Here is a 27,247-nt window from a genome sequence, read left to right as displayed (position 1 = left end):
TTCTTGAGTTTAAAAACAAGGAAACATGTTCCAGCAGTACATATGGGATGATTAAATAAAAACCAGTAAGAAATAATAGTACATCTTAATCAGCGCTGATGAAAGCGGATGAAAGTACCCGTTCTCACGTGACCCGCAGCGCTTAGCCCCGCCCACTGTGAGGCAGCCGATGTGGTTTCTATGGCAGCGCTCCGGAAGTGAGGAGGATGCTGTGTTGATATAGATGGTGAAGCAGGTTCAGTCAGTCCTTCAGTCACTCAGAAACCAGACGGGATTAAACATGTCTATTTCCACATTTCAGAAGCTCACTGTAGTGTCGTGTGTGGTGCTGTGCGTCGCGCTCCTGCTGCCGAAGATGCTGCTGTCGCGAGGGAAGAGAGACGGAGAAGGTGCTGTTATTACACACATGAGCTATTCTCATGCTCTTCAAATAAGGGTTTTCTGCTTTTGATTCATGAAACACGTTGTATTTTCTTCTAGTCCAGTAATGATATTAGCAAACCTAATAAATAAGCATTATTAATGAATAAAGCACACATAAACAGCTCTGTGTGTGTAAGACTAGAGCACGAGTATAGGTGATTATCTGATGAGCAGTGACTGACAACAGGGTTAATGTGAACACTGATCCAGTGTGTTTAAGTGTGTGAATACTCTGTGTGTGTAAATACTCTCTCTATCTCTGTGTGTGTGTGTGTGTGTGAATACTGTGTACGTATTTTGTGTATGAATATTCTCTGTGTGTACACGTGTGTGTAAATACTCTGTGTGTGTGTGTGTGTGTGTGTGTGTGTAAATACTCTGTGTGTGTGTATGTGTGTGTGTGTGTGTAAATACTCTGTGTGTGTGTTACGCCCTTCTTAGGGAGCAACAATGAAGGAGGAGGAAGTGTATTCGGCGGTTACAATACTCTCTTTATTTTCCATTCTTCATAACAAAGTCTGACACCAAACTCTATTAATACGCCGCAACGCCGATCAACATCTCGGTCCTGGCCAGGGATCGATGTGACAAGAAGGAACGCTCACTGAGCACGCCAAACAGGAAGCTCTTATCGATAGGCACACCTGTGCACCGGTGCACCCAATCCACCTGATTACCACACAGCTCCCCAGCGCACCTGTAGGGGGGAGCACAAACACACACACACACACACACGGCAGAGAAGATCATACAAAGTACAGCCGTGACACCCCACCCCTTAAGAAAAGGAAACCAATAAGTTTCCGCCAACAACACTTAAGCACTCGTAACCGCACTAACAAATATAATTTTAGTATAGGCCTATACATACACATTACCAACAAAATCCTTCCCCCCACGTGGATAACAGAATAAAAAAAATTAAAAACAAACCTGTTAATTCTTAATCCACGGCAACACCTTACAAAAGTGTTCTACAATGGTATCCTTCCCAGCCCTTCAAATGCCTGACATCTAAAAGAAAGGGCTGAAGAAATAGGCACCAACGCATCAACCGTTGATTTGGATTTTTAAGAGAGTGTAAAAAGGTAAGCGGGTTATGGTCACTGTAAACTATTAACGCTGAGCTGTTCCCACCTATACACTTCAAAATGTTGGAGAGCCAAAATTAACACAAGTGCCTCCTTTTCAATTGTGGAGTAGTTCCTTTGATGACGATTGAACTTCCACGAGAAAAAATAAACCGGCCGCTCAATCCCTGCATCATCCTCTTGAATTAACACTGCCCCTGCTCCCTCTTTACTGGCATCTACCTGAATCTTAAAAGTTTTCTCCAGCTGAGGTGCTATTAGGACAGGTGTCGTGGTTAACAACGTTTTCACTGCCTCAAAGGCATTCTGACAAGACTCAGACCAAACAAACAAGGCTTTAGCTTTCAACAGGTCCATTAAAGGGGCAACGACCGTAGAGAAGTTACTACAGAAACAGCGGTAGAAACCCACCAGACCCAGAAAGCTCATTAACTCCTTCTTAGTAACAGGAACAGGATATTCATCTATTGCTCTCACCTTCTCCCTCACTGGACGCACCTGTCCTTGCCCCACTACCTTACCAAGATACGTCACTGTCGCTTCTGCAAACTCACACTTAGCCAGATTCAATGTAAGATTTGCTTGAGAGAGACGGACTAAAAGCAAGCGTAAACGATTAAGGTGTTCTGACCATGGATCACTTACCATGATCGTATCATCCAAATAAACAGTCACGCCTTTTAGTCCCGCGATAACCCTATTCATCATTCTTTGAAACGTCGCCGGTGCGTTTCGAAGACCGAAGCTCATAACCCGGTAAGAAAATAATCCGTTAGGTGTTATAAACGATGAAACCTCGCGCGCGCGCTCTGTCAGCGGAATCTGCCAATAGCCTTTCAGTAAATCTAATTTTGTCACAAATTTTGCGGCACCGACCTGATCGACACAGTCCTCCATTCTCGGCAGAGGGAAAGAGTCTGGTCTTGTAACAGAATTCAGTTTCCTATAATCTGTACAAAAACGGAACGTACCATCAGATTTTCTAACCAACAAACACGGCGAGGACCAGCTGGAAAATGAAGGCTCTGCTAACCCGTTATCCAGTAAATACTGGACTTCCTTTTCCAAAACCTCTCGTTTATTCAGCGGAACCCTGTAAAAACGCTGACGGACAGGAGCAGCCTCGTCTACCTCAATATTATGCTCTACCTGTGTCGTTTGGGTTGGAACATCCGAAAACAGCTCTGGGAACTCAGAAAGCAAACTGATCAATTCTTGACTTTGCGACGCCTCTAAATGTTTAAGATTAGATGACAAATTTTTCAACGTTTCAGAATTCTTTAAACGACCCAGTAACACGCAGTCATCAGGAGATTCTAATTCGTCCACAGGCATACTCATGTCCTGTGAAACACCTGACTGAGGGGAGCTGTCCACTAGCACCACAGGCGCTACTGCCATTGAGACTGGTCGGTTTCGCTAATAATGCGGCTTAAGGAGATTTACATGACAGACTTGGGATCTCTTTCTTCGGTCTGGCGTCAGAAGCGTATAATTATCCATAGCCCCGCAATGTATTACCTCATACGGCCCAGTATATTTAGCTTGGAACGGGGAATCTACTACAGGCAGAAGCGCGATGACCTGATCTCCTACACTAAACTTCCGATGTTCAGTGGAACGGTCAAACAACTTTTTCGTTTTCATTTTCCCCTGAATTAAACATTTCCCAGCTAACTCCCCAGCCAATGAAAGCCGACGACGGAAACCCAGTACGTACTCTGACAATTTTTTCGGTGGTTCTGAGTCAACCCATTGATCACGTAAGACAGCTAATAACCCCCGGACTTTGTGCGCAAAAACCAGTTTGTTTGGGCTAAACCCAATACTTTGCTGCGTGACCTCCCTGGCTGCTAACATCAACCACAGCAGACCTTCTTCCCAGTCCAGCTGCATTTCCAGGCAGTAGGCTCTCAATAACAATTTTAACGTAGAATGGAAACGTTCAAGTGCCCCTTGACTCTGGGCGTGATACACTGTTGACAGATTGTGTTTAATACCCAGCTCGAAAAGCACTTCCGCAAATAATTTCGACGTAAAATTACTTCCCTGGTCCGATTGAATGATTTTCGGTAACCCAAAAATAGACACGAACTGAGTGATCGCTTTCACAATAGACTTTGTATTAATCGAGCGCAATGGATACGCAGCTGGATAACGCGTAACTTGACACATCACTGTCAACAGGAACTCACTTCCAGCTTTCGAACGAGGAAGAGGACCGACGCAATCAATAATGAGATGTTCGAACGGTTGACATACAGCCGGAATTGGACGCAGAGGAGCTGGCTTTAATGACTGGTTCGGTTTACCGGTAAGCTGGCATGTTTGACAGGTCTTAATAAAACTGGCAACGTCCTTTTTAATACGAGGCCAGTAGAAATAACGAAGAATTCTGTCATACGTTTTCTGAACACCCGCATGACCGGCGAGCTGATCGTGAGCCATTTTCAACACCAACGAGCGAAACTTTACTGGTATCACGACCTGAATGACAGAATCTCCCATACCATCAACAGCATGCGGAGACCACTTCCTCAATAAAACACTCTGTTCAATAAAATAGCCTTGCGCTCTGTCACGAATTTCAGTGCTGTCAACAACTTGTTCAAATTGTGGTTTTAATGTTTCATCAGTCTGCTGTTCAGTTGACAAATCTTCCCGAGAAACCACAATGGGATAATCACTCAAAACGAAACACGATTCAGTTTCACCAACTTTCTCTTCAACCCTAGGCTGAGCACCAGCACGAGTTACTGCACACGCAACGAACACTCTCGGAGACTGTTGCGCACTCTCATCCGGACCATCAGTACAAGACGGTGCATCAGTCACAACCAGAGAGGGCGATTCATTAACCCAAACGCGTCCGCCTGCTAAGTTATTTCCGAGTATCGGTGAGACGCCATCAACAGGTAAAATAGGGCGTATACCAAGGTCCACCACCCCATGCACTAAGTCACAGGTCAAATGAACTTTATGCAGGGGTACGGATAATGTATTAAGTCCAATTCCGCGAATCAAAAGCGAACTACCAGTGTGCGACTCAGTTGAGAAGGGCAACACCGACTCCAAAATAAACGACTCAGATGACTCTGTGTCCCGAAGAATTTTCACTGCTACTTTATCAACACCACCTGGGAGTGACACAAAACCATCAGAAATGAATGGTTTAAATAACTGCTGGTGATTCTCTCTATTCTTGGGCGCTACCACCGGGATTCCTTTTAAAATACCGGCCTGATTTAATACCGGAACAGAAGCAGCCAGGACAGCAGGCTTCACAAAATGGGCGTGTTTAACAAATGTTGCACTTGAAGTCTTTGACTTAAGCACTGGACAACTCGACTTCCAGTGTCCTTTACCCAGACAATAGTTACAGTTATCATAGTCACTTGCTGTTTTTTTCACAAAACGACCAATTGCCGAGTCGCCTCCCCCAAACCTCGGATGTGCCCCCGAGACAACTGCTTTAAGTCCCGAGCCAACCAAAAATAACAAACTAAAATAAAAAACCTACGTGCCCAAAGACACGCACTAACCCTACCCGGAAGGTTTGTTCTTTAAATACTCCCAACACATTATGTTATAGAGCCTAACAACTAATGGAGCGTTCCAACTTTATCAATTTACAAATAGGCGGACAATATACAAACATATCCAATTCCAATATCCTACCTTTTATCCTCCTTCAAAGAAAAATTTTCCCAAATAATTCGCACGAATTCAAACACGAATTTAGTTGGATGAGCCCCCAATTGTGACGCCCTTCTTAGGGAGCAACAATGAAGGAGGAGGAAGTGTTTTCGGCGGTTACAATACTTTCTTTATTTTCCATTCTTCATAACAAAGTCTGACACCAAACTCTATTAATACGCCGCAACGCCGATCAACATCTCGGTCCTGGCCAGGGATCGATGTGACAAGAAGGAACGCTCCCTGAGCACGCCAAACAGGAAGCTCTTATCGATAGGCACACCTGTGCACCGGTGCACCCAATCCACCTGATTACCACACAGCTCCCCAGCGCACCTGTAGGGGGGAGCACAAACACACACACACACACACACGGCAGAGAAGATAATACAAAGTACAGCCGTGACAGTGTGTGTGTGTAAATACTCTGTGTTTGTGTGTGTGTGTGTGTGTGTGTGTGTGACGCAGGTCCCCCAGGCCAGTTCCCGCCGATGCCGGCCCGGGCTTCAGTGTCGGAGGAGCCGCGGCGGTCCAGAGCTCATAATCCCGAGGCCAGAGGAGCCGGAGCCGGAGCCGGAGTCAGAGGAGTCGGGACCGGAGTCGGGACCGGGGGAAAGTCCAATCTCGCGGGACAGATCATCCCCATCTACGGCTTCGCCATCTTACTCTACATCCTCTACATCCTGTTCAAGGTGAGTCACATGACCACATCTGCAGCATCACACAGGTGTCAGCTGAGCTCAGGTGACAGGAGCTGTGTGTGTGTGTGTGTGCGTGTGCGTGTGCGTGTGTGTGTGTGTGTGTGTTACAGATCACATCCAAGGGCAAAACAACACAACCTGCAGAGAGCCGCTTCACTGCTGCCAGATCACAAAACACCCAGAGGAAAATAAGTATGCACTCACACATACTATCTATCTCTCTGTCTGTCTGTCTATCTATCTATCTGTTGTAACGACAATGACTATGACATGCGGTCACATGCTGTTCAAATTAGTAAATCCTGATCTCCAAGTCTGCTTGAACGGTCAAAATTGCATCTTTGTGGCTCCCCCGAGGGACATTTGAGTCACATAAGGAAACCCTGTTTTCTTAGAATCCCCTCTAAAACCCCCATTTCAGCTCTGGACTCCCTGTGACTTTTACAACCTCACAGACTCGTGACATTCCAGAACACACACACACGTACACACACACACACACACACACACCAACATCCTTTTGTGTTTAACTTAAAATGTGTGTAACTCAGACTGGTATCTGAACCTCCTGAATGTATGTGTGATTAATGTTGTTTTGATCATATAGTTCTGATCTTCGAGTGTTTGGATCTGAAATGTATTTTTGAAGGATGTTCTCCCAGTAGAATCGCATTCCGTAACCCGAGCTCATTGGCAGGTCATAAAATTTGACCACAGAGCTATCCAGCCCTATGCATGAGATAACAGGGTCGCAACATTCCAACACACACACATACAAACACACTCTGGACTGTGAAACAGAAACCCCCTTACAGAAAAGGACTTTTACCCATAAAGTCACTCTTAAAGGTACTAAATATATAAATTTGTGTGTTAAGAGGTGTGTGTACACCATAGGAAAGCATATGTCCTATTTGTGACCTTAATAGAACTGCTATTGCCTATACAAATGCATAATAATGTATCGTTGCATGGCTACAACGCCTAGATTCTATTTTTGATATCTCTGTAATCCTCTCCAGCTAACGGAGTTGAATTCCAATAACAGAATTCAGTGATGCGCATTGTTTTATAAGTTCATATGTCTGGAGAAAATCCTCTCCAGTTAAAGTCAATCATGACTCATTCGAGTGGGCGTGTCTAACCGGACAAAGGAATCTTCCCGCTCGAAAAATCTCGACAGCTGATTCGTCCTACACGAAGGAGGGGACGGCACCTGGGACACTGATAAAAGTCCAAAACCTTCTCTCATCTCTCTCTCTCATCCTTCCGCTTCCAACTCATCCAACTTCTCTTGATCCTCTCCCCGGCGCAGCGTTTCTCCAAGGAACATCTGAAGGAGGCCCTGGCCTTCTCCATCGAACGAACCCATGTTCGAGTCGTAGCTGCCGGTCTTTGCAACTAAGATTTCCAGCCTCTCCCATCCCGGGAGACGAATCTGAACTTTCTCGGTAACATCACATTCAGTGAGCCTTTCAAGCTTCCCGCGACACCGGAAGACGCAGCAGAAACAGGACACCATCCTCGCTTCTTGCATCAGCTTCAGCCTGACCAAAAAGAGCACTCGCAAGTATATTGATTCCTATAAAAGCTGTTCCAGGTGTCTAGGACTTAGGTCTGTGGACTAAGTTACCCTCTATCTCCCCTCTATATCTTTCTTTCTTTCATTTCATGTTTTTGTTCGGTTAAATGTTTATTGGTTTGTTTGCATTTTTACGTACGTTTATGTTTGTAGTTTATATAATCTCTAGTGTGTGCCATTTTATTAATAAACCCATTCATACTTTTAATTGTCTCTGTGTTTGAAAACCCACCTTATAAAAGTCAATGAAACTTCAAGATCTAAGCTACAAGCTCGATATTGACTACCTTGAGTAGTTTTAATTCATAAACTCAGAAAGTTTGATATTCGCGGCCAGAAGATAAAACTTTCGTGGAGTTTAAAAGGGATACCCCTTCTTAACTGTAATGATCAGACAGTACAGAACAAGGTAATCTCGATAATTGATAAAATAAATGTACATGCGACTTGTGAATTATGACCATAAGTCATAAATATTAATATTTCCAAAATTCCCTATATTCTTGAGCTAATTCACATTTACCCCGAGTCGTTATTCTTACACTGTCTATCTGTCTATCTATCTTGTCTGTCTGTCTGTCTGTCTGTCTGTGTTTTTTAAAATATATTATTTTACATATGTACAAAACTTACATACACTATATTGCCAAAAGTATTGGGACACCCCTCCAAAACATTGACTTCAGGTGTTGACACCACTTCAGTGGTGGCCACAGGTGTATAAATCAAGCATAGAGGCATGCAGACGCTTCTACAAACCGTGATCAGTTGCCACCTATGCAATAAGTCAATTTCCTCACTACTAAATATTCCATGGTCATCTATTAGTTGTATTATAACAAAGTGGAAGCACTTCGGAACAACAGCAACTCAGCCACGTAAAATCTCAGAGCGGGTCAGCGCATGCTGAGGCTCACAGTGTGCAGAAGTTGCCAACTTTCTGCAGAGTCAACAGCTACAGACCTCCAGCCTTCTGTGGCTTTCAGATTAGCTCAAGAACAGTCCGTAGAGCTTCATGGAATGGGTGTAAAGCGTGGGATGCAGTGGAGTAAAGCGTGGGATGCAGTGGAGTAAAGCGTGGGGTGCAGTGGAGTAAAGCGTGGCGTGGGATGCAGTGGAGTAAAGCGTGGGATGCAGTGGAGTAAAGCGTGGCATGCAGTGGAGTAAAGCGTGGGATGCAGTGGAGTAAAGCGTGGGATGCAGTGGAGTAAAGCGTGGGATGCAGTGGAGTAAAGCGTGGCATGCAGTGGAGTAAAGCGTGGGATGCAGTGGAGTAAAGCGTGGGATGCAGTGGAGTAAAGCAGTGGAGTAAAGCGTGGCATGCAGTGGAGTAAAGGGTGGGAAGCAGTGGAGTAAAGGGTGGGAAGCAGTGGAGTAAAGCGTGGGATGCAGTGGAGTAAAGCGTGGCATGCAGTGGAGTAAAGCGTGAGATGCAGTGGAGTAAAGCGTGGGATGCAGTGGTGTAAAGCGTGGCATGCAGTGGAGTAAAGCGTGGCATGCAGTGGAGTAAAGGGTGGGAAGCAGTGGAGTAAAGGGTGGGAAGCAGTGGAGTAAAGCGTGGGATGCAGTGGAGTAAAGCGTGGCATGCAGTGGAGTAAAGCGTGGCATGCAGTGGAGTAAAGCGTGAGATGCAGCGTGAGATGCAGTGGTGTAAAGCGTGGGATGCAGTGGTGTAAAGCGTGGCATGCAGTGGAGTAAAGCGTGAGATGCAGTGGAGTAAAGCGTGGCATGCAGTGGAGTAAAGCGTGAGATGCAGCGTGAGATGCAGTGGAGTAAAGCGTGGGATGCAGTGGTGCTAGCAACTGCTAAGCTGACCTGGTGGACGATAGGCAACTACAAAATGGATTTGAATAGGCCTAGTGATGGTAATTGAATGCGATTCAAATGAGCTGTTGTCACACAGAGGTGGTAAAGGATAAAATTACCAATCGTTTGAGATGAGAAGACCAGTACCTCCACCCCGTCCGGTCAGGCGAGGGATGTGTGAGAAAGTCAAGTCAAGTTTATTTGTATAGCGCTTTTCACAATACAGATTGTATCAAAGCAGCTTCACAGTATTAAATTAAAATAATACAACAAAGTTTGTTTCAAGAGGAATTTATTGATTGATAAAATTAAATGAAATATCCCCAAAATATCCCCAACTGAGCAAGCCAAAGGCAACAGTGGCAAGGAACCGAAAAACTCCATCAAGAAAGTGAAGTTAGTGGAGAGGGCAGCCGGTGTGGCGGTGTCCTCTGGTCTAATCCAGGGCTCAGCCAGTAAACCCTGATAATGAAACCAGCTATGTATACAGCGGACTGGCAATTCCAGAGACCGATGGGAAAAGAGAATAAAGTACTAGAAGACACTGGAAAGGTACGCAGGTTGCTAGGATTGTGCTGCCTCCTACGTGTGACATTTGATTTACACGTGTTAGTAATAGTAGGGATTTAAAAACACATAGTGAAAGAGAGGTCACAAATAGAAAGATGAGAAGAAAAGTTGTGTAGAACAGAGAGTAAACAAGAAAATAATACTCAAGTGCCTTGTCGGTGTCCTTGCTCGGAAGAGTCATTGGTCTTCACACTCTTCGGTCTTTACACTCTTCGGTCTTTACATGAGGGCTGCTGCGGTATACTACTTGCTTTATATTCACCTGAAATGTCATTGTTGAATACAGCTGGACACGCCTCACTAGTGAAACTGTTTACCTCGTGACTAAACGCGAACAAACAAGACTTCACCAACGAGATTTCAGCTCGTGAGCACAGTAAACAAACACTGTTTCCTAGTAACTACAACTGCACTTTAAATCATTCATTTGTTATTTTATCTAAACCTTGGAATTCAAAGAAGACTCGGATATTCGGGTTTAGATGTAGGTCGGATGTCTAGATATCGGATATGTATCTAATACCACATTCGGAAGAGGCTCAGGTCGGATGTGAAAAAAACGGATCTCGAAATTCCCATCTGTGCCAGTGTAAACACAGCCTCAGACAGCACGCGAACATAGAGTTCTCTATCAAGTCTTGTGCTTTAATGGACAAATTCACACAAAAATTATGTCAACATACCCGTCTTGATGAGTATCCTGGCAGACATAGTCGGTTATGCCTTAAGTGAACTTATACGGTCGAGAAAGACATTGCATGTGTATCAGTATCAGTGTACTGAGTCTGTGCATTATGTCTTAAAGTCAAGTCACCCTCATTTATACAGCACTTTTAACAATATAGATTGTTTCAAAGCAGCTTTACAGAGATAGTAGGAAATTAAAGTAACAGATTGTTTGGCTTTACAGCAGTTCTAGAATAAAGTTATTGTCCAGCTAAAGTTAGTTTTGATTGATTCACTTCTGTTGCAAAGATCATTAGTTATTATCTTAGGGGCCGCTAACAGACACCGTTCAAACAGAAGACCCTTAATGTGCTCCGCTCCATTCAAGATGGCCGACACTGAACGCTGGCACAACTTCCTGCCGCTGCTCGCCGGTACCCATTCTATGCTTTAACTTTCTAGACTATCCAGACTCACTTTATTGTTTTGTGATCTAATCGGACATTGTTATTGCGTCACTTGGAATATTTCTACGATCTGCTGGCACTAGTCTTTACTGTTAGCTTACCTGCTCTGTTCCGGTCTGAGCCTCACCTGGCGTTTTCACTGGCCGTCGACGTTGCCTAAATCCTCATCCACAATGTGGGCCAGTAGGACATACATCTTGTTTGTCTGTGCCCGGGCTCTTTCTACCGCCTGCTCACCTGCTAGTGATGGGTTTGCTTCAGTACTCGGCCATTGACCTGCTCCGGCTGCGCTGTCACCTGCCTGGACCTGCGCCAGAGGCTTGCCACCTTCATCCCGACATCGCCTTCATGGGGCCATTGGAGATACATCCACCGAAGGTCCTGCCGGAATTTCTGCCACAACAGCTCAACAGCAATAAAGTGCATCTGGTGCAGCTCTCGTCGCCCTCCACGCTCCACTCGATCGCCTCCGCCCCTCCCTTACCCCCCACACTGCCACCGTCCTTGTCCACAGTCTCGACACTTCTTGACTGGACTACTGCAAATCTCTCCTTTCGTCATAACTCGAACCCCCTCCATCCACCACATCACTCCTGTCCTCCAACAGCTCCACTGGCTCCCGGTCCAGTTCCGTATCCAATTCAAAGTCCTTCTGTTAACATTCAAGGCCATCCACAACCTCGCCCCTTTATCTGTCTTTATCTATCTATCTATCTATCTATCTATCTATCTATCTATCTATCTATCTGTCTGTCTGTCTTATCTATCTATATATATATCTGTCTGTCTGTCTGTCTTTATCTATCTATATATATATCTGTCTGTCTGTCTGTCTTTATCTATCTATCTATCTATCTATCTATCTATCTATCTGTCTGTCTGTCTGTCTGTCTTATCTATCTATCTATCTATCTGTCTGTCTGTCTGTCTTATCTATCTTATCTATCTTATCTATCTTATCTATCTATCTATCTATCTGTCTGTCTGTCTGTATATCTTATCTGTCTGTCTGTCTGATTCTCTCTCTCAGCTGATTTCGAGTTGGCTCAGCTGCAGGACAGACTGAACGAGACGAAGGATGTGATTGAGAGAATTATTTCATCAGCCAGCGTCGGTACAGCCAGGTGTGGATATCTATCTATCTGTGTGTGTGTGTGTGTGTGTGTGTGTGTGTGTGTGTGTGTGTGTGTGTGTGTGTGTGTGTGTGTGTGTGTGTGTGTGTGTGTGTGCGCAGTGCTGGAGCTGCAGTGGGTGAGGAGCAGCAGTGAGTGTGACGTGTGTGTGTGTGTGTGTGTGTGTGTGTGTGTGTGTGTGTGTGTGTGTGTGTGTGCGCAGTGAGTGTGACGTGTGTGTGTGTGTGTGTGTGTGTGTGTGTGTGTGTGTGTGTGTGTGTGTGTGTGTGTGTGTGTGTGCTGTGAGAGTGACGTGTGTGTGTGTGTGTGTGTGTGTGTGTGTGTGTGTGTGCAGTGTTGGAGCTGCAGTGGGTGAGGAGCAGCAGTGAGTGTGACGTGTGTGTGTGTGTGTGTGTGTGTGTGTGTGTGTGTGTGTGTGTGTGTGTGTGTGTGTGTGTGTGTGCAGTGAGTGTGACGTGTGTGTGTGTGTGTGTGTGTGTGTGTGCTGTGAGAGTGACGTGTGTGTGTGTGTGTGTGTGTGTGTGTGTGTGTGTGTGTGTGTGCAGTGTTGGAGCTGCAGTGGGTGAGGAGCAGCAGTGAGTGTGACGTGTGTGTGTGTGTGTGTGTGCAGTGTTGGAGCTGCAGTGGGTGAGGAGCGGCAGTGAGTGTGACGTGTGTGTCAAGTCAAGTCAAGTTTATTTGTATAGCACTTTCCACAATACAGATTGTATCAAAGCAGCTTCACAGTATTAAATTAAAATAATACAACAAAGTTTGTTTCAAGAGGAATTTATTGATTGATAAAATAAAATAAAATATCCCCAAAATATCCCCAACTGAGCAAGCCAAAGGCAACAGTGGCAAGAAACCGAAAAACTCCATCAAGTGACCTAATGGTGTCCTAAAACTCCATCAGGTGACCTAATGGAGAAAAAAAACCTTGGGAGAACCCAGGCTCAGTCGGGGGCCAGTTCTCCTCTGGCATTTATGAGCTAGAGGCCGGATTGTAGTTTGATCTGTAGGATTATATGAATGCCTGGCTGAAGAGATGCGACTTTAATCTAGTTTTAAACTGGGAGAGCGAGTCTGAGCAACGAACAGTATCAGGAAGACTATTCCAGAGTTTTGGAGCCAAATGTGAAAATGCTCTCCCTCCTTTGGTGGTTCTGGATATCCTAGGTATGACCAAAAGCCTTGAATTTAGTGATCTTAAAGAGCGCGATGGATTATAGGGTGATAGAAGATCCGTTAAATAGACTGGAGCTAAGCCGTTTAGGGCTTTATAAGTCAGTAGCAATACCTTGTAATTAATACGGAACTTTATAGGTAACCAATGCAGTGATGATAAAATCGGTGTTATATGATCATATTTTCTTGATCTCGTAAGAACTCTAGCGGCGGCATTTTGGACTAACTGTAGCTTGTTTATTGAGGATGCAGGACAACCAGCTAATAAAGCATTACAGTAATCCAGTCTCGAGGTCATGAATGCATGAACTAACTTTTCTGCATCAGAAACTGATAGCATATTACGTAGCTTAGCAATGTTTCTAAGGTGGAAAAAGGCTGTTTTTGTAACATATGAAATATGATTTTCAAAAGACAGGTTGCAATCGAGTATAACACCCAGGTCTTTTACTGTAGAGGATAAAGTAACAGGACATCCTATGATGTTAAAGTTGTATTGTGCGAGGTTTTGTGGGCGGTTTTTTGAACCGATAAGTATTACCTCTGTCTTGTCTGGATTTAATAAAAGAAAATTACGGGTCATCCAATCTTTTATATCTTTAACACACTCTGTCAATTTGGAAAATTTAGCGTTTTCATCCGGCCGTGATGAAATATATATTTGAGTGTCATCAGCATAACAATGGAAACTAATTCCATGTTTCCTTATAATATTTCCAAGTGGCATCATATATATTGAAAATAACAGAGGGCCTAATACAGATCCCTGCGGCACTCCATAGTTTACTGGAGTTATGATCGATTTTTCTCCATTTAAATAGACAAAATGGTAGCGGTCAGATAGGTATGATTTGAACCAGCTTAGTGCTTGTCCTTGAACACCAGTATAATTTTGTAGTCGATCTAAGAGTATTGTGTGATCTATAGTATCGAACGCAGCACTAAGATCAAGTAAAACTAGTATTGAGATACAGCCTTGGTCAGAAGCTAAAAGTAAATCATTTGTGATTTTAACGAGCGCAGTTTCAGTGCTATGATGCGGTCTGAATCCAGACTGAAACTTTTCATAGATATCATTTTGTTGCAAGAAAGAGCCCAGTTGAGCGGACACCACTTTTTCTAATATTTTAGACATAAATGGAAGATTTGAATGGGTCTATAATTTGCAAGATTATTATGATCTAATTGTGGTTTCTTAATGAGAGGTTTTATAACTGCCAGTTTAAATGTTCTTGGAACATGACCTAAAGATAAAGACGAGTTAATAATATTGAGGAGAGGCTCTTCCACTACAGGTAACACTTCTTTCAGTAGTTTAGTTGGTATAGGATCTAATAAACATGTTGTTGTTTTAGATGAAGTGATAAGTTTATTTAACTCTTTTTGTTCTATAGTTGTAAAGCACTGTAATTGTTCTTTCGGGGTGATAATTGAAGCTTAATTATAAGGCGCGATTGAAGATTGAACGTTTACAATTGTGGTTCTGATGCTTTCTATTTTCTCAGTGAAGAAGTTCATGAAATCATTACTACTGAACTGTAACAGGATATTTTGTTCGGGTGACGTCTGTTTATTTGTTAGTCTAGCCACGGTGTTAAATAAAAACCTTGGATTGTTTTGGTTGTTTTCTATTAGTTTGCGGAGGTGCTCTGCCCTGGCCGCTTTTAGGGCCTTTTTATAACGTGACATACTGTCTTTCCACGCGATTCTAAAGACCTCTAAATTAGTTTGTTTCCATTTACGCTCTAAAATACGGGTTTCTCTCTTTAAAACATAAGATAAGATAAGATAAGATAATCCTTTATTCGTCCCACAGTGGGGAAATTTCAGTGTTACAGCAGCAAAAATTAAGAAATAAAAATAAATAAAAATAAATAAAAAAGAAAAGGAAATATACACATACTATAATAACAGTATATACAGTATATACACAGTAGAATGTATAAATACAAACAATACAAAAACCCCCTACTGGGTCCACTGGGAACAGCTTTGGTTGTAAAGTCTAACAGCAGCAGGGAGAAAAGACCTTCTGTACCGCTCCTTCAGACACTTAGGATGTATGAGTCTGTGACTGAAGGAGCTGCTCAGTGATGTAATGGTTACATACAGGGGGTGAGAGGCATTCTGTAGCAATGATGATAGTTTTGCTACCATCCTCCTTTCTCCCACCTCCTGTACAGTGTCCAGGGGAATCCCCAGGACTGAGCTGGCCTTCCTGATCAGCTTGTCTAGTCTCTTCCTGTCTGCAGTAGAGATGCTGCTGCCCCAGCAGACCACTCCATAGAATATGGCTGAGGCCACTACAGAGTCAAAAAAAGTCTTCAGTAGCTCTCCTTGCACTCCAAAAGACCTTAATCTCCTCAGCAAAAAGAGTCTGCTCTGCCCTTTCTTATAAATTGCCTCAGTGTTGTTTGTCCAGTCCAATTTGTTGTTTAGGTGAACACCCAGGTATTTGTAAGAATCCACTCTCCCAATGTCCTTTCCCTGAATGTTCACTGGTGATAAAGTTTGTTTGTGCCTACGGAAATCCACCACCAGTTCTTTCGTTTTCCCCGCATTTATCTGGAGGCAGCTCCGTTGGCACCAGTCCACAAAGTTCTGAACAAGTCCTCTGTACTCCCTGTCATCATCATCCGTAATCAGACCGACGATGGCAGAGTCATCAGAGAACTTCTGTAGATGACAGGTTGCTGAGCTGAACATGAAGTCTGCCGTGTAGATGGTGAAGAGAAACGGGGCAAGAACCGTACCCTGCGGGGCTCCAGTGTTGCAGACAATCATGTCAGACTCACAGTCACGAGTCCTCACATACTGTGGTCGGTCTGTGAGGTAGTCCAGTATCCAGGCAGACAGATGATGGTCCACTCCCATGCACACCATCTTATCCCTCAGGAGCGCAGGTTGGATGGTGTTAAAAGCACTAGAGAAGTCAAAGAACATGACTCTCACAGTGCTCCCAGCCTTTTCCAGGTGTGAAATAGCCCGATTTAGGAGGAAGATGTTTGCATCTTCCACTCCAATGCCAGGTTGATAGGCAAACTGAAGTGGATCCATTGATGGACTCACCAGAGGTCGGAGATGAGTGAGCACCAGCCTCTCCAATGTTTTCATCAGATGCGAGGTCAGTGCTACTGGTCGATAGTCTCCGAAGTCTTTTGGGCGCGACGTCTTCGGAACAGGCACCACGCAAGATGTTTTCCATATCTGTGGCACCTTTCCCAGCTTCAGGCTAAGATCAAATATGTACAGCAATATGCCGCACAGCTGGTCTGCACAGGTCTTAAGGAGCCTGGAGCTGATGCCGTCTGGGCCTGCAGCCTTCCTCGCCTTAATCTTCCTGAGCTCCATTCTCACCTGGGCTTCTGTAAGGGGCAGTGTGTATAAGATGGAGTGTTGGCTGGAGGGAATCGACAGGGGGGGGAAGTTAGGTGTATTGTGTATTGTCTGCGAGCTGATAGCTGTGCAGAGAGAGGTGGGGCTGGAGCTGCCTGCTGTGGAGGCAGAGAGTGGGGATTTCAGCAGGGGGGACTGGATGGGGGCAGGGGAGGGTAGCTGATCGAATCTGTTAAAAAATAGATTGAGATCATTCACCCACTTCTGGTCACCCTCAGCCTGGAAACTGGACTCCTTATGACCTGTGATGGTTTTTAGCCCCTTCCACACACCTCTGACATTGTTCTGCTGCAACTGATCCTCCATCCTCCTCTTGTAGCATGCTTTTCCCTCCCTGATCTTCTTTCTCAGTTCTCTCTGGACAGTTTTCAGCTCTTCTTTGTTTCCTGATCGAAACACCTTCTTCTTCTCTTTAAGGAGAGTCTTTATATCATGGTTAATCCACGGTTTATTGTTGGGAAAACACCGTACAATCCTGGTGGGTACAGTATTCTCCACACAGAAGTTAATGTAGTCCGTAATACAGTCTGTTAGACTGTCGATATCCTCCCCATGTGGACTACACAATTCCTCCCACACAGTTGTTTCAAAACAGTCTTTCAGAGCCTCACTGGTCTCATCCGACCATGTCGTCACTGTGCGGGTGGAAGCTGGTTGCCTGCATACAATGGGTTTGTACACAGGTAGGAGATGAACCAGGTTGTGATCCGATCTTCCCAAGGGGGGGAGGGGTACTGATGTATAAGCCTCCTTTGAGTTGGCATAAAATAAATCCAGTATTTTATTGTCTCTGGTATGACATGAAACATACTGAGCATGATTAAAATCTCCAGAGATAATGAGAAGTGCATTTGAGCTCTGTGTTAACAGTCTGTTAACAACAGAATGCAGGACATCACACGCCGATTCACCATCAGCAGAGGGGGGAATATACGCAGCTATCGCTATAACATGCGAAAATTCCCTGGGCAGATAGTACGGCCTCATGCTAGCGGCTAACAGCTCAATGTCCTTACAACAAATCTGTTCTTTAATAGTGATGTGTCCAGTTTTACACCATTTATTATTCACAAACACTGCCAGTCCTCCTCCCTTTCTCTTACCGCTCTCCATCGTTCTGTCCGCGCGCAGTAAATCAAATCCATCCAGAGCCACGGCCGTATCCGGTGTTAGCTTAGTTAGCCATGACTCCGTGAACAGCATGATGCTACATTCCCGGAATTCCCTCTGATGCCGTGTAAGAGCCGTTAGCTCGTCCATCTTATTGGGTAAAGATCTTACATTTCCCATAACGATGGACGGAAAAGTTGGTCTGTAACGTCTCCTTTTATTCCGACACATAACTCCAGCACGGTTCCCCCGTCTTCTCCTTCTTAGCTCGCGGGGAATATCCTTTTTTCCTTCTAGTAGCATCGGCGTGTTGCGGAATGCTAACAGCTGATCCCTGGTGTAAACAATAGGACCGCAGCTGTGGACAGAATTTCCATACGTGACTGTAAACAAAGTCCAAAGGAGTAGAAAAAGTAGAGCAAACTCTGTGACTTTGTTGGTGTCCATTTTGCAGTTTAAACACTATAACACTATAAAATAAATAAGTTAAAACACAATTTTAACGGGAGCTGCTGCAACAGGCTGCCACTTGGGCGGCGCCACAAAGCATTATAGGTACAATCAAAGCAAATAGGATGCGTAGTATTGTTATACCATGGTGCTTTATTTTTCTCTCTGACCTTTTTTAATTTAATAGGTGGCGTGCAACCACATCCAATGTTCTAGAGAGAATGGTGCTCATAGTGCTAGTTAGTTCTTCTAGTTCATCTGTTTGTTTGGGTTCAGGCAGCAGCTGAGACAGATTAGATGAGCAATTTGAGAAATTATCTATGGTGGATGGGAGGATTGTTCTGCCTGGTTGATAACGCGACGCCGCATGACATATTACAGCAGTACGTAATATGCAAGTTACCATGTAGTGATCAGTGACTTCATCACTTTGTGGAATGATATCTATATCGGTTGGATCGGTTCCATGTGATATAATTAAATCGAGTGTATGATTAAGACGATGTGTTGGTCCGGTGACGTTTTGCTTGACCCCAAATTAATTTAATAAATCTGTAAACGCAGCTCCTAACGCATCATTTGGATTATCTACGTGTATGTTAAAATCTCCAACAATTAATGCTTTATCGACATTGACTAATAGGTCTGAGAGAAAATCTGCAAACTCTTTTAGGAAATCAGCGTAAGGCCCTGGCGGTCAATATACTGTAGCCAAGGCTAGAGATAATAGTGATGTTTTTCTAACATCTAAGAGCGTAACATTTAGTACAAGTACTTCAAATGAAATAAACTTATAACCCGTTTTCTGAGTAACATTTAGAATATCTCTATAAATGGTTGCAACACCTCCGCCACGACCAATCAGACGGGGCTCATGCTTATAACAGTATCCAGGAGGAGTAGACTCATTAATACCGAAATAATCATTTGGTTTAAGCCAGGTTTCAGTAAGGCAAAGTACATCGAAGCTATTATCTGTGACTATTTCATTTACAATAACTGCCTTAGGTGTGAGTGATCTAATGTTTAGAAGACCTAGCTTTAGAAATAGTTTTTGTTTACTAATAGCAACATTTTCTGTTTTAATAACAATTAGATTTTTCCTAGATCCTGCATTAGATTTATTATTTGATCTCACTAAACGAGGAATAGACACGGTTTCTATGCAATGTTCTACACTAGTATTTATATCAGTTAAATTGGTGCAGCAGAGACTATGATTTGGACTTTTGGTTACTAGTCAAAGGGTATTTAACATTTTGGAGATGTTATCTGACAGAAGATCCGCTCCGAGTCTGCTTGGGTGTAAGCCATCAGCACGGAAAAGCCTAGGACGCTCCCAAAACAGATTCCAATTTTGTGTGTGCAGTGCTGGAGCTGGAGCTGCAGTGGGTGAGGAGCAGCAGTGAGTGTGACGTGTGTGTGTGTGTGTGTGTGTGTGTGTGTGTGTGTGCAGTGCTGGAGCTGCAGTGGGTGAGGAGCAGCAGTGAGTGTGACGTGTGTGTGTGTGTGTGTGTGTGTGTGTGTGTGTGTGTGTGTGTGTGTGCAGTGCTGGAGCTGCAGTGGGTGAGGAGCAGCAGTGAGTGTGACGTGTGTGTGTGTGTGTGTGTGTGCAGTGCTGGAGCTGCAGTGGGTGAGGAGCAGCAGTGAGTGTGACGTGTGTGTGTGTGTGTGTGTGTGTGTGCAGTGCTGGAGCTGCAGTGGGTGAGGAGCAGCAGTGAGTGTGACGTGTGTGTGTGTGTGTGTGTGTGTGTGTGTGTGTGCAGTGCTGGAGCTGCAGTGGGTGAGGAGCAGCAGTTACTACAGCAGCTGCAGGAGATCACGCGTGTGATGCAGGAGGGCCGGCTCGTGGACTCAATCCCAGCAAGCACTGCAGAATCCAGCGGCCAGCAGTGGGACGGTCAGACCAGTTACACTTCCTTTACCCTCGCTAGCACCCGGCTCTCATTACTGAGGTCACTTTTCATAATGCATATAAATATATATTCAAAATCCAAAATGTAAATACAATCAAAACAGTTACATGTACTCCGTGTTAGATGTACTCAGTGTTAGATGTACTGAGTGAACTCACATCTACACAAAAGGAGAAACTTAGAAAACACATTTACATTTATGCATTTGGCAGAAGCTTTTATCCACAGCGACTTACATTGCATTTCAAGGCACACATTTACATTCTTATCAATTCTTGTTTCCTGGGAATCAAACCCATGACCTTGACGTTGCAAGCGCCAACACTCTACTGTTAGAACTACAGGAAAGGGGGTTGATGAGCTCGCAATAAATTGTGCCCGCAATAAAACACAATCAATTGGGTTATTAATAAAGTTCGGGAGGAACACGTTCAGTTTGCCTATCTAACCAGTAGAAGAGGAGGACCCCAAACCCTCTCCTCTATCTCCTGGACAGGACCGCTCCAGGCACTCCACACACACGCTCCAGGCCCCTGTCCGACGCGTCAGTCTGCAGCATAAAGGAGAGAGAAACCAGGAGAGTGTAAGAGCCTTTACCTCCGTCCACTGGACCGGGTCTGGAGCTCCCGCTTCAGTGAGGTCAGTCAGCGGCTGGTGAGGGCCGAATAATTAGGCACAAATCTTCATTAATATCCCGCCAGCCCCAGGAACTGCCTCACCTCCTTTTTGGTCTTGGGTTTCGGACAGGTTGCCACTTCTGCCGTTTTATTAACTTGGAGACGCACCTGACCGTGACCCAGTGGAAGCCCAGATTCCTGACCTCCACACGCCCAGCTGCACACTTCTTCAGTCCGTCAGTCCAGCCCCCCTCAGCGAACGCAGTCCAGCCCCCCTCAGCGAACGCAGTCCAGCCTCCCTCAGCGTCAGTCCAGCCCCCCTCAGCGAACGCAGTCCAGCCCCCCTCAGCGAACGCAGTCCAGCCTCCCTCAGCGTCAGTCCAGCCCCCCTCAGCGAACGCAGTCCAACCCCCCCCTCAGAGTCAGTCCAGCCCCCCTCAGCGTCAGTCCAGCCCCCCTCAGCGAACGCAGTCCAACCCCCCTCAGCGAACGCAGTCCAGCCCCCCTCAGCGAACGCAGTCCAGCCTCCCTCAGCGTCAGTCCAGCCCCCCTCAGCGAACGCAGTCCAACCCCCCCCTCAGAGTCAGTCCAGCCCCCCTCAGCGTCAGTCCAGCCCCCCCCCAGCGAACGCAGTCCAGCCCCCTTCAGCGTCAGTCCAGCCCCCCTCAGCGAACGCAGTCCAGCCCCCCCAGCGTCAGTCCAGCCCCCCTCAGCGCAGTCCAGCCCCCCCAGCGTCAGTCCAGCCCCCCTCAGCGAGCGCAGTCCAGCCCCCCTCAGCGCAGTCCAGCCCCCCTCAGCGCATGCAGTCCAGCCCCCCCCAGCGAACGCAGTCCAGCTCCCCCTCAGCGAACGCAGTCCAGCCCCCCTCAGCGAACGCAGTCCAGCCCCCCCAGCGTCAGTCCAGCCCCCCTCAGCGCAGTCCAGCCCCCCCAGCGTCAGTCCAGCCCCCCTCAGCGAACGCAGTCCAGCCCCCCTCAGCGCAGTCCAGCCCCCCCTCAGCGCACGCAGTCCAGCCCCCCCCAGCGAACGCAGTCCAGCCCCCCTCAGCGAACGCAGTCCAGCCCCCCCAGCGTCAGTCCAGCCCCCCTCAGCGCAGTCCAGCCCCCCCAGCGTCAGTCCAGCCCCCCTCAGCGAACGCAGTCCAGCCCCCCTCAGCGCAGTCCAGCCCCCCTCAGCGAACGCAGTCCAACCCCCCCCTCAGAGTCAGTCCAGTCCCCCTCAGCGTTAGTCCAGTCCCCCTCAGCGTCAGTCCAGCCCCCCTCAGCGTCAGTCCAGCCCCCCTCAGCGAACGCAGTCCAGCCCCCCAGCGTCAGTCCAGCCCCCCTCAGCGCAGTCCAGCCCCCCCAGCGTCAGTCCAGCCCCCCTCAGCGAGTGCAGTCCAGCCCCCCTCAGCGCAGTCCAGCCCCCCTCAGCGCAGTCCAGCCCCCCTCAGCGCAGTCCAGCCCCCCTCAGCGCATGCAGTCCAGCCCCCCTCAGCGCATGCAGTCCAGCCCCCCCCCAGCGCATGCAGTCCAGCCCCCCCCCAGCGAACGCAGTCCAGCTCCCCCTCAGCGAACGCAGTCCAGCCCCCCTCAGCGCAGTCCAGCCCCCCTCAGCGCAGTCCAGCCCCCCTCAGTCGCAGTCCAGCCCCCCTCAGCGCATGCAGTCCAGCCCCCCTCAGCGCATGCAGTCCAGCCCCCCCCCAGCGAACGCAGTCCAGCCCCCCCCCAGCGAACGCAGTCCAGCTCCCCCTCAGCGAACGCAGTCCAGCCCCCCTCAGCGAACGCAGTCCAGCCCCCCCAGCTTCAGTCCAGCCCCCCCAGCGTCAGTCCAGCCCCCCCAGCGAACGCAGTCCAGCCCCCCTCAGCGAACGCAGTCCAGCCCCCCTCAGCGCACGCAGTCCAGCCCCCCCCAGCGAACGCAGTCCAGCCCCCCTCAGCGCACGCAGTCCAGCCCCCCCCAGCGAACGCAGTCCAGCCCCCCTCAGCGAACGCAGTCCAGCCCCCCTCAGCGAACACAGTCCAGCCCCCCTCAGCGCACGCAGTCCAGCCCCCCTCAGCGCACGCAGTCCAGCCCCCCTCAGCGCACGCAGTCCAGCCCCCCTCAGCGCACGCAGTCCAGCCCCCCTCAGCGCACGCAGTCCAGCCCCCCTCAGCGCACGCAGTCCAGCCCCCCTCAGCGCACGCAGTCCAGCCCCCCTCAGCGCACGCAGTCCAGCCCCCCTCAGCGCACGCAGTCCAGCCCCCCTCAGCGAATGCAGTCCAGCTCCCCCCAGAGAACGCAGTCCAGCCCCCCTCAGCGAACGCAGTCCAGCTCCCCCCAGCGAACGCAGTCCAGCCCCCCTCAGCGAACGCAGTCCAGCCCCCCTCAGCGAACACAGTCCAGCCCCCCTCAGCGAACGCAGGACAGCCCGATGTGAGATCTAGATGTGAGATCTAGATGTGAGATCTAGCCCGCAGATGCTGCGTATGTCCATGAGACACTGAAAGGAGGCTGCTGCCCCCAACAGCCGAAAGGAAGCGTAACGAACTGGTGTAATCCTAACGACGTTGTGAAGGCTGTTTTTCTTTGGATAAAGGTGTCAAGGGGATCTGCCAATATCCTTTAGTTAAATCCAGTGTCGAATATAAACAAACCTTACCCAGTCGATCAAGCAGTTCGTCAACACGCGCATTGGATAGGCGTCGAATTTCGACACAGCGTTCACCTTGCGATAATCCACGCAGAACCGCACCGAGCCGTCGGTTTTAGGGACTAAGCTATTGGGCTCGCCCAATCACTGTGGGATTCTTCTGTTACTCCCACTGCCTCTAATTCCGTCTGAACTACCTTTCTGTGTTCAGGTAACAGATGTGTCCGGCTGCGCACCATGACGCCCGGCTCCGTCTCAATGTGGTGCTAAGTGAGATTAGTTCGACCGGGTCGGGGCGAGAACCCGTCTGCAAAATTTGCTTGCAACCTGGCTATGTCCTTGAGTGGCTATGGGCGAGAGGTGATCTCCTCCCGGGGCCAGAGCAAAAGACTGTTGTTGGCGCTCACTTCTGGCCCGAGATCCCCCTCTCCCGGTACTGTCTGTTAATCCTTTTGATATTTAATTTAAAAAATTTGCAAAAATCTAAATTTCATTGAAGTAAAATAATTGAAAGTGGGGGAACAACTCCAAAACACGTTGGGAACAATTATTTGCCCCCTTTTATTAAATACTTGCAACCTCCTCTTCCAAGAGAACAGCTCTGAGTCTTCTCCTGTAAGGCCTGATGAGTTTAGAGAACACCTGACCAGAGATCAGACCATTCCTCCATCCAGAACCTCTACAGATCCTGCAGATTCCCAGGTCCATGTTGGCGCTCTTCAGTTCAGTGCACTCCTCTCCTATAGGGTTCAGGTCAGGGCCTGGGACGGTCATGGCAGATGCTGGGTTTTGTGCTCAGTGACCCATTTGTGTTTTAATTTTGATGTTTGTTTTGGACCGTTGTCCTGTTGGAAGATCCAACCACGGCCCGTTATAAGATTTCTAGCACAGGCTGTCAGGTTTATATTTTTTATCTGTTGGTATATGATCGAATCCATGATGCCATGTGTCTGATGCAGATGCAGGACCTCCAGCAGAAGATTAGGCCCTCAGCATGACAGATACAGCAGAGTGGCTCATCTTACACATGGGGAACTCTTTATCCCTGTATGAACCAAACCCATATTAAGTGTTTGCTGACAGAAAAGCTTTTTTTTGTTGATCTGGCCATGTTCAGCACGCTGCAGATGAAGGTTTACCGCTCTAACAGTGGAGACGATTCAGGTCTGGACACCCAGCAGACTGTAAGAGGTGTGTTAGGGTAAAGGTGTGTTAGGGTAAAGGTGTTTGTATTTGCCAAACACAACCTTGAACTGTGTGTTTAACGCCTCGTTACAGGCAGCCTGTGATTGCTGGACGTGCTTGACCATGGCCACGCTCTGGTTGCCCACCCGTGAAGCTTTGATGTGGCTATGGCTACTTTTGTGATCATTTAAAGCTGATTTCTGCCTCGTCGTGCAGCCTCGGACAGATCCGTTACTCGTGTTAGCTTTCCTACAGGTGTCGCGGAACATTAACCAGCTTCCCTCCTCATCCACGTCAACTCCTGCTCCCACTGACCTCCTGACCTTTTTTAACACTATCATAACTATTTGGCCGTTGGAAGAAACTTTTCCCACTCAGCTGCCGTGACATGTTTGCTACTGTATGCAGCGGCGACAAAGACGAGACAGTACGAGATATGTCAATTAATTTGCGCACTCGCCACCAAGTGGAGAGGAATGAGAATTACAGTTACAGAGTACAGTAGATCGCCCTCAGCGTAATCTGTCAGAATGACGGATGGCCTTCAGATGTTTCCGGCACTACTAAAAAACATCCGTCAATGACGGAAGATATCCGGCTAGCGTGACCTCTGGTTCAACGTGACCTCTGCTTCAGCGTGACCTCTGCTTCAGCGTGACCTCTGCTTCAGCGTGACCTCTGGTTCAGCGTGACCTCTGCTTCAGCGTGACCTCTGCTTCAGCGTGACCTCTGGTTCAGCGTGACCTCTGCTTCAGCGTGACATCTGGTTCAGCGTGACCTCTGCTTCAGCGTGACCTCTGGTTCAGCACAGGGTTTATCAGCACTAGTGCTTCAATATTATCATACAGGTCTGCACTAGAATTCACCGTAGCAGAATTGATCATATCACAGCTGTTTACTGCTTACTACATTCAAGAAGTTTTTTTCAAAAATTAGAGGTTTTCTAGAGGAATGCGCTTCCGTCACTGTAGGTCATGTGACACACACACACACAGAAGCAGTTAGACTCTCTATATTCGGCTCTGGTCGTGGAGTTGTGTCTCTCTGTGGGTCACATTAACCCTTCTAGCCCGTATACTGTAGTCAGCATCTGAAGTGGATCTAAACCTTTCTTGTCTGAGGACTTTGATGAGCTCTCCTGATCCACTTCAGATGTAGACCACTGTATTACATTCACTCACTTCAGCTTCAGCACTTCCAGAATGAGCCGAGTCGAGACATGAAGTGTTGTGGTAGTTTTAGTGTGACAGTCACTGTCGTGAAGCCGAGAGTAAGGAGACGTGTGTGAAGAGTTTTGGAAAAGTGAGCTAAGTACTGAGAGCTGTGGTTATGCTGGGAAATCATTAGCAGTGTTTACTGGTCTTTACTGGCACTGTGGTGTAATGAGCCTGTTATTCTCCCAGATCTTCCAGATGACAGCCGTAATGAGCATTTCTGTTGTGTTCATTCACCTGACCTGACGAGAGAGAGCGGCGGACATGAGGAGACAGCCGACGCCAGCAGCCAATCACAGCCGGAGACGGGTGCTCAGACAGGAAGTGACATCAGACGGAGGAGCAGACAGTGTTACTGATGCCTGTGAATCTCTCCACATACGAGCTCACATCACTACTGAGCCGTCACCTTTTCATACACGTCTTCATAATATGCAGACAGAAGAACATTTATTGACCCACACAACATATTCTCCTAGCATGTTCATGTGTGAAACATTAGGGTTAGACTTCAAATATTATTATATATGATTCGTCACTGACAGAGAACGACCCATAATGCACAGCAGGCCTGAGGGCAGTGGGAGGGTTCGGCTTTATCACAGTAACGGAGTTATGACTCTAGTTAGTTTAGTTGAGTTGATGCGCTTCACATTTCATCACTTGTTTAATCAATTTTGTAACTGATGCTTTTATTTATTGATATGTTCTTGTCATACTTGCATGATTGCATGAATGTGTATCATATTCTGCTATGATAATGTGTTAATAAAACTCCCACCTGATGTTTGTTTCTGTGGTTCATCATCATCATCAGATGAAGGGTTCACCTCTCAGTGAGCCGATGATACACACACACACTGAACGTGGCCTGACCTATATAACACTGATGATCATCTGAGCTCTGGCATGACACACACATTCCCGAGTCTTAGAGTGGACCATCCCGTAATGATGAATCCGTTCCTCTTGCAGTATCTCTTCTCTGATGACGAGGGTGGGGCTTTAACCTGTCACTCACATGAGATCAGCCAATAGCAAACCACAATCACCCGATCAAGCCCCGCCCACATGTGTTCTTGTTCCTGAAGCGTTTGACTGGGATTACAGAGGAGCTCAACTTCTCTTTCCTGATGACTGGAGTAAATGTTGCTGTTTGAGTTTCTCCCGGGAACAAACACGTCACAATATTCCTCATTATAATAATTCATACGCAGAATAAAGGGGTGGGGCCTGGGTGAGTTAGTCAGTAGTGTGTTAAACTGGTGGTTATGGTAAGGGACGGGGCATTTCATGCGTGACGTAGATCTACAGTACTGTGTGTGTCTCAGCAAATCAATCACACGAGTCAGATCTAACCAATCACATGAGTCAGACCTGACCAATCACACGAGTCAGATCTAACCAATCACACGAGTCAGATCTAAACAATCACATGAGTCAGAC

General features: G+C 47.0%; 1 protein-coding gene across 2 annotated transcripts; it reads left to right on the top strand.

Annotated features, from left to right (window-relative positions):
• Positions 1–146: 146 nt before the first annotated feature.
• Positions 147–27,220, top strand: ric3b (RIC3 acetylcholine receptor chaperone b). 2 transcript variants are annotated; one of them, XM_082160272.1, is made up of 7 exons: positions 147–389; positions 865–900; positions 5,679–5,902; positions 6,022–6,103; positions 12,033–12,126; positions 20,025–20,158; positions 25,991–27,220. In XM_082160272.1, the coding sequence occupies exons 1-7, from the start codon at positions 224–226 to the stop codon at positions 26,158–26,160; spliced, it is 906 nt and encodes a 301-aa protein (XP_082016398.1). In that variant the 5' UTR covers positions 147–223; the 3' UTR covers positions 26,161–27,220. The 2 variants fall into 2 exon arrangements, with proteins under 2 accessions (XP_082016398.1, XP_082016399.1); XM_082160273.1 differs by lacking the exon at positions 865–900 and having other exon boundaries at positions 150–389; positions 25,991–27,217.
• The last annotated feature ends 27 nt before the right edge of the window (positions 27,221–27,247 follow it).

The sequence above is a fragment of the Leuciscus leuciscus genome (genome assembly GCF_965113295.1).
Source record: "Leuciscus leuciscus genome assembly, chromosome: 25".
NCBI lineage: Eukaryota > Metazoa > Chordata > Actinopteri > Cypriniformes > Leuciscidae > Leuciscus > Leuciscus leuciscus.
The sequence above is the reverse complement of the archived record's forward strand: the minus strand, read 5'-3'. Positions and strand labels throughout refer to the sequence as shown.

Excerpts from the sequence above, each read along its gene's own strand:
- ric3b (XM_082160272.1), top strand. The coding sequence starts at position 224 with ATGGTGAAGCAGGTTCAGTCAGTCCTTCAGTCACTCAGAAACCAGACG. Across the intron at positions 6,104-12,032 it reads AAACACCCAGAGGAAAATAA|CTGATTTCGAGTTGGCTCAG; the intron begins GTATGCACTCAC and ends TCTCTCTCTCAG. Across the intron at positions 20,159-25,990 it reads CAGCGGCCAGCAGTGGGACG|ATCTTCCAGATGACAGCCGT; the intron begins GTCAGACCAGTT and ends TTATTCTCCCAG.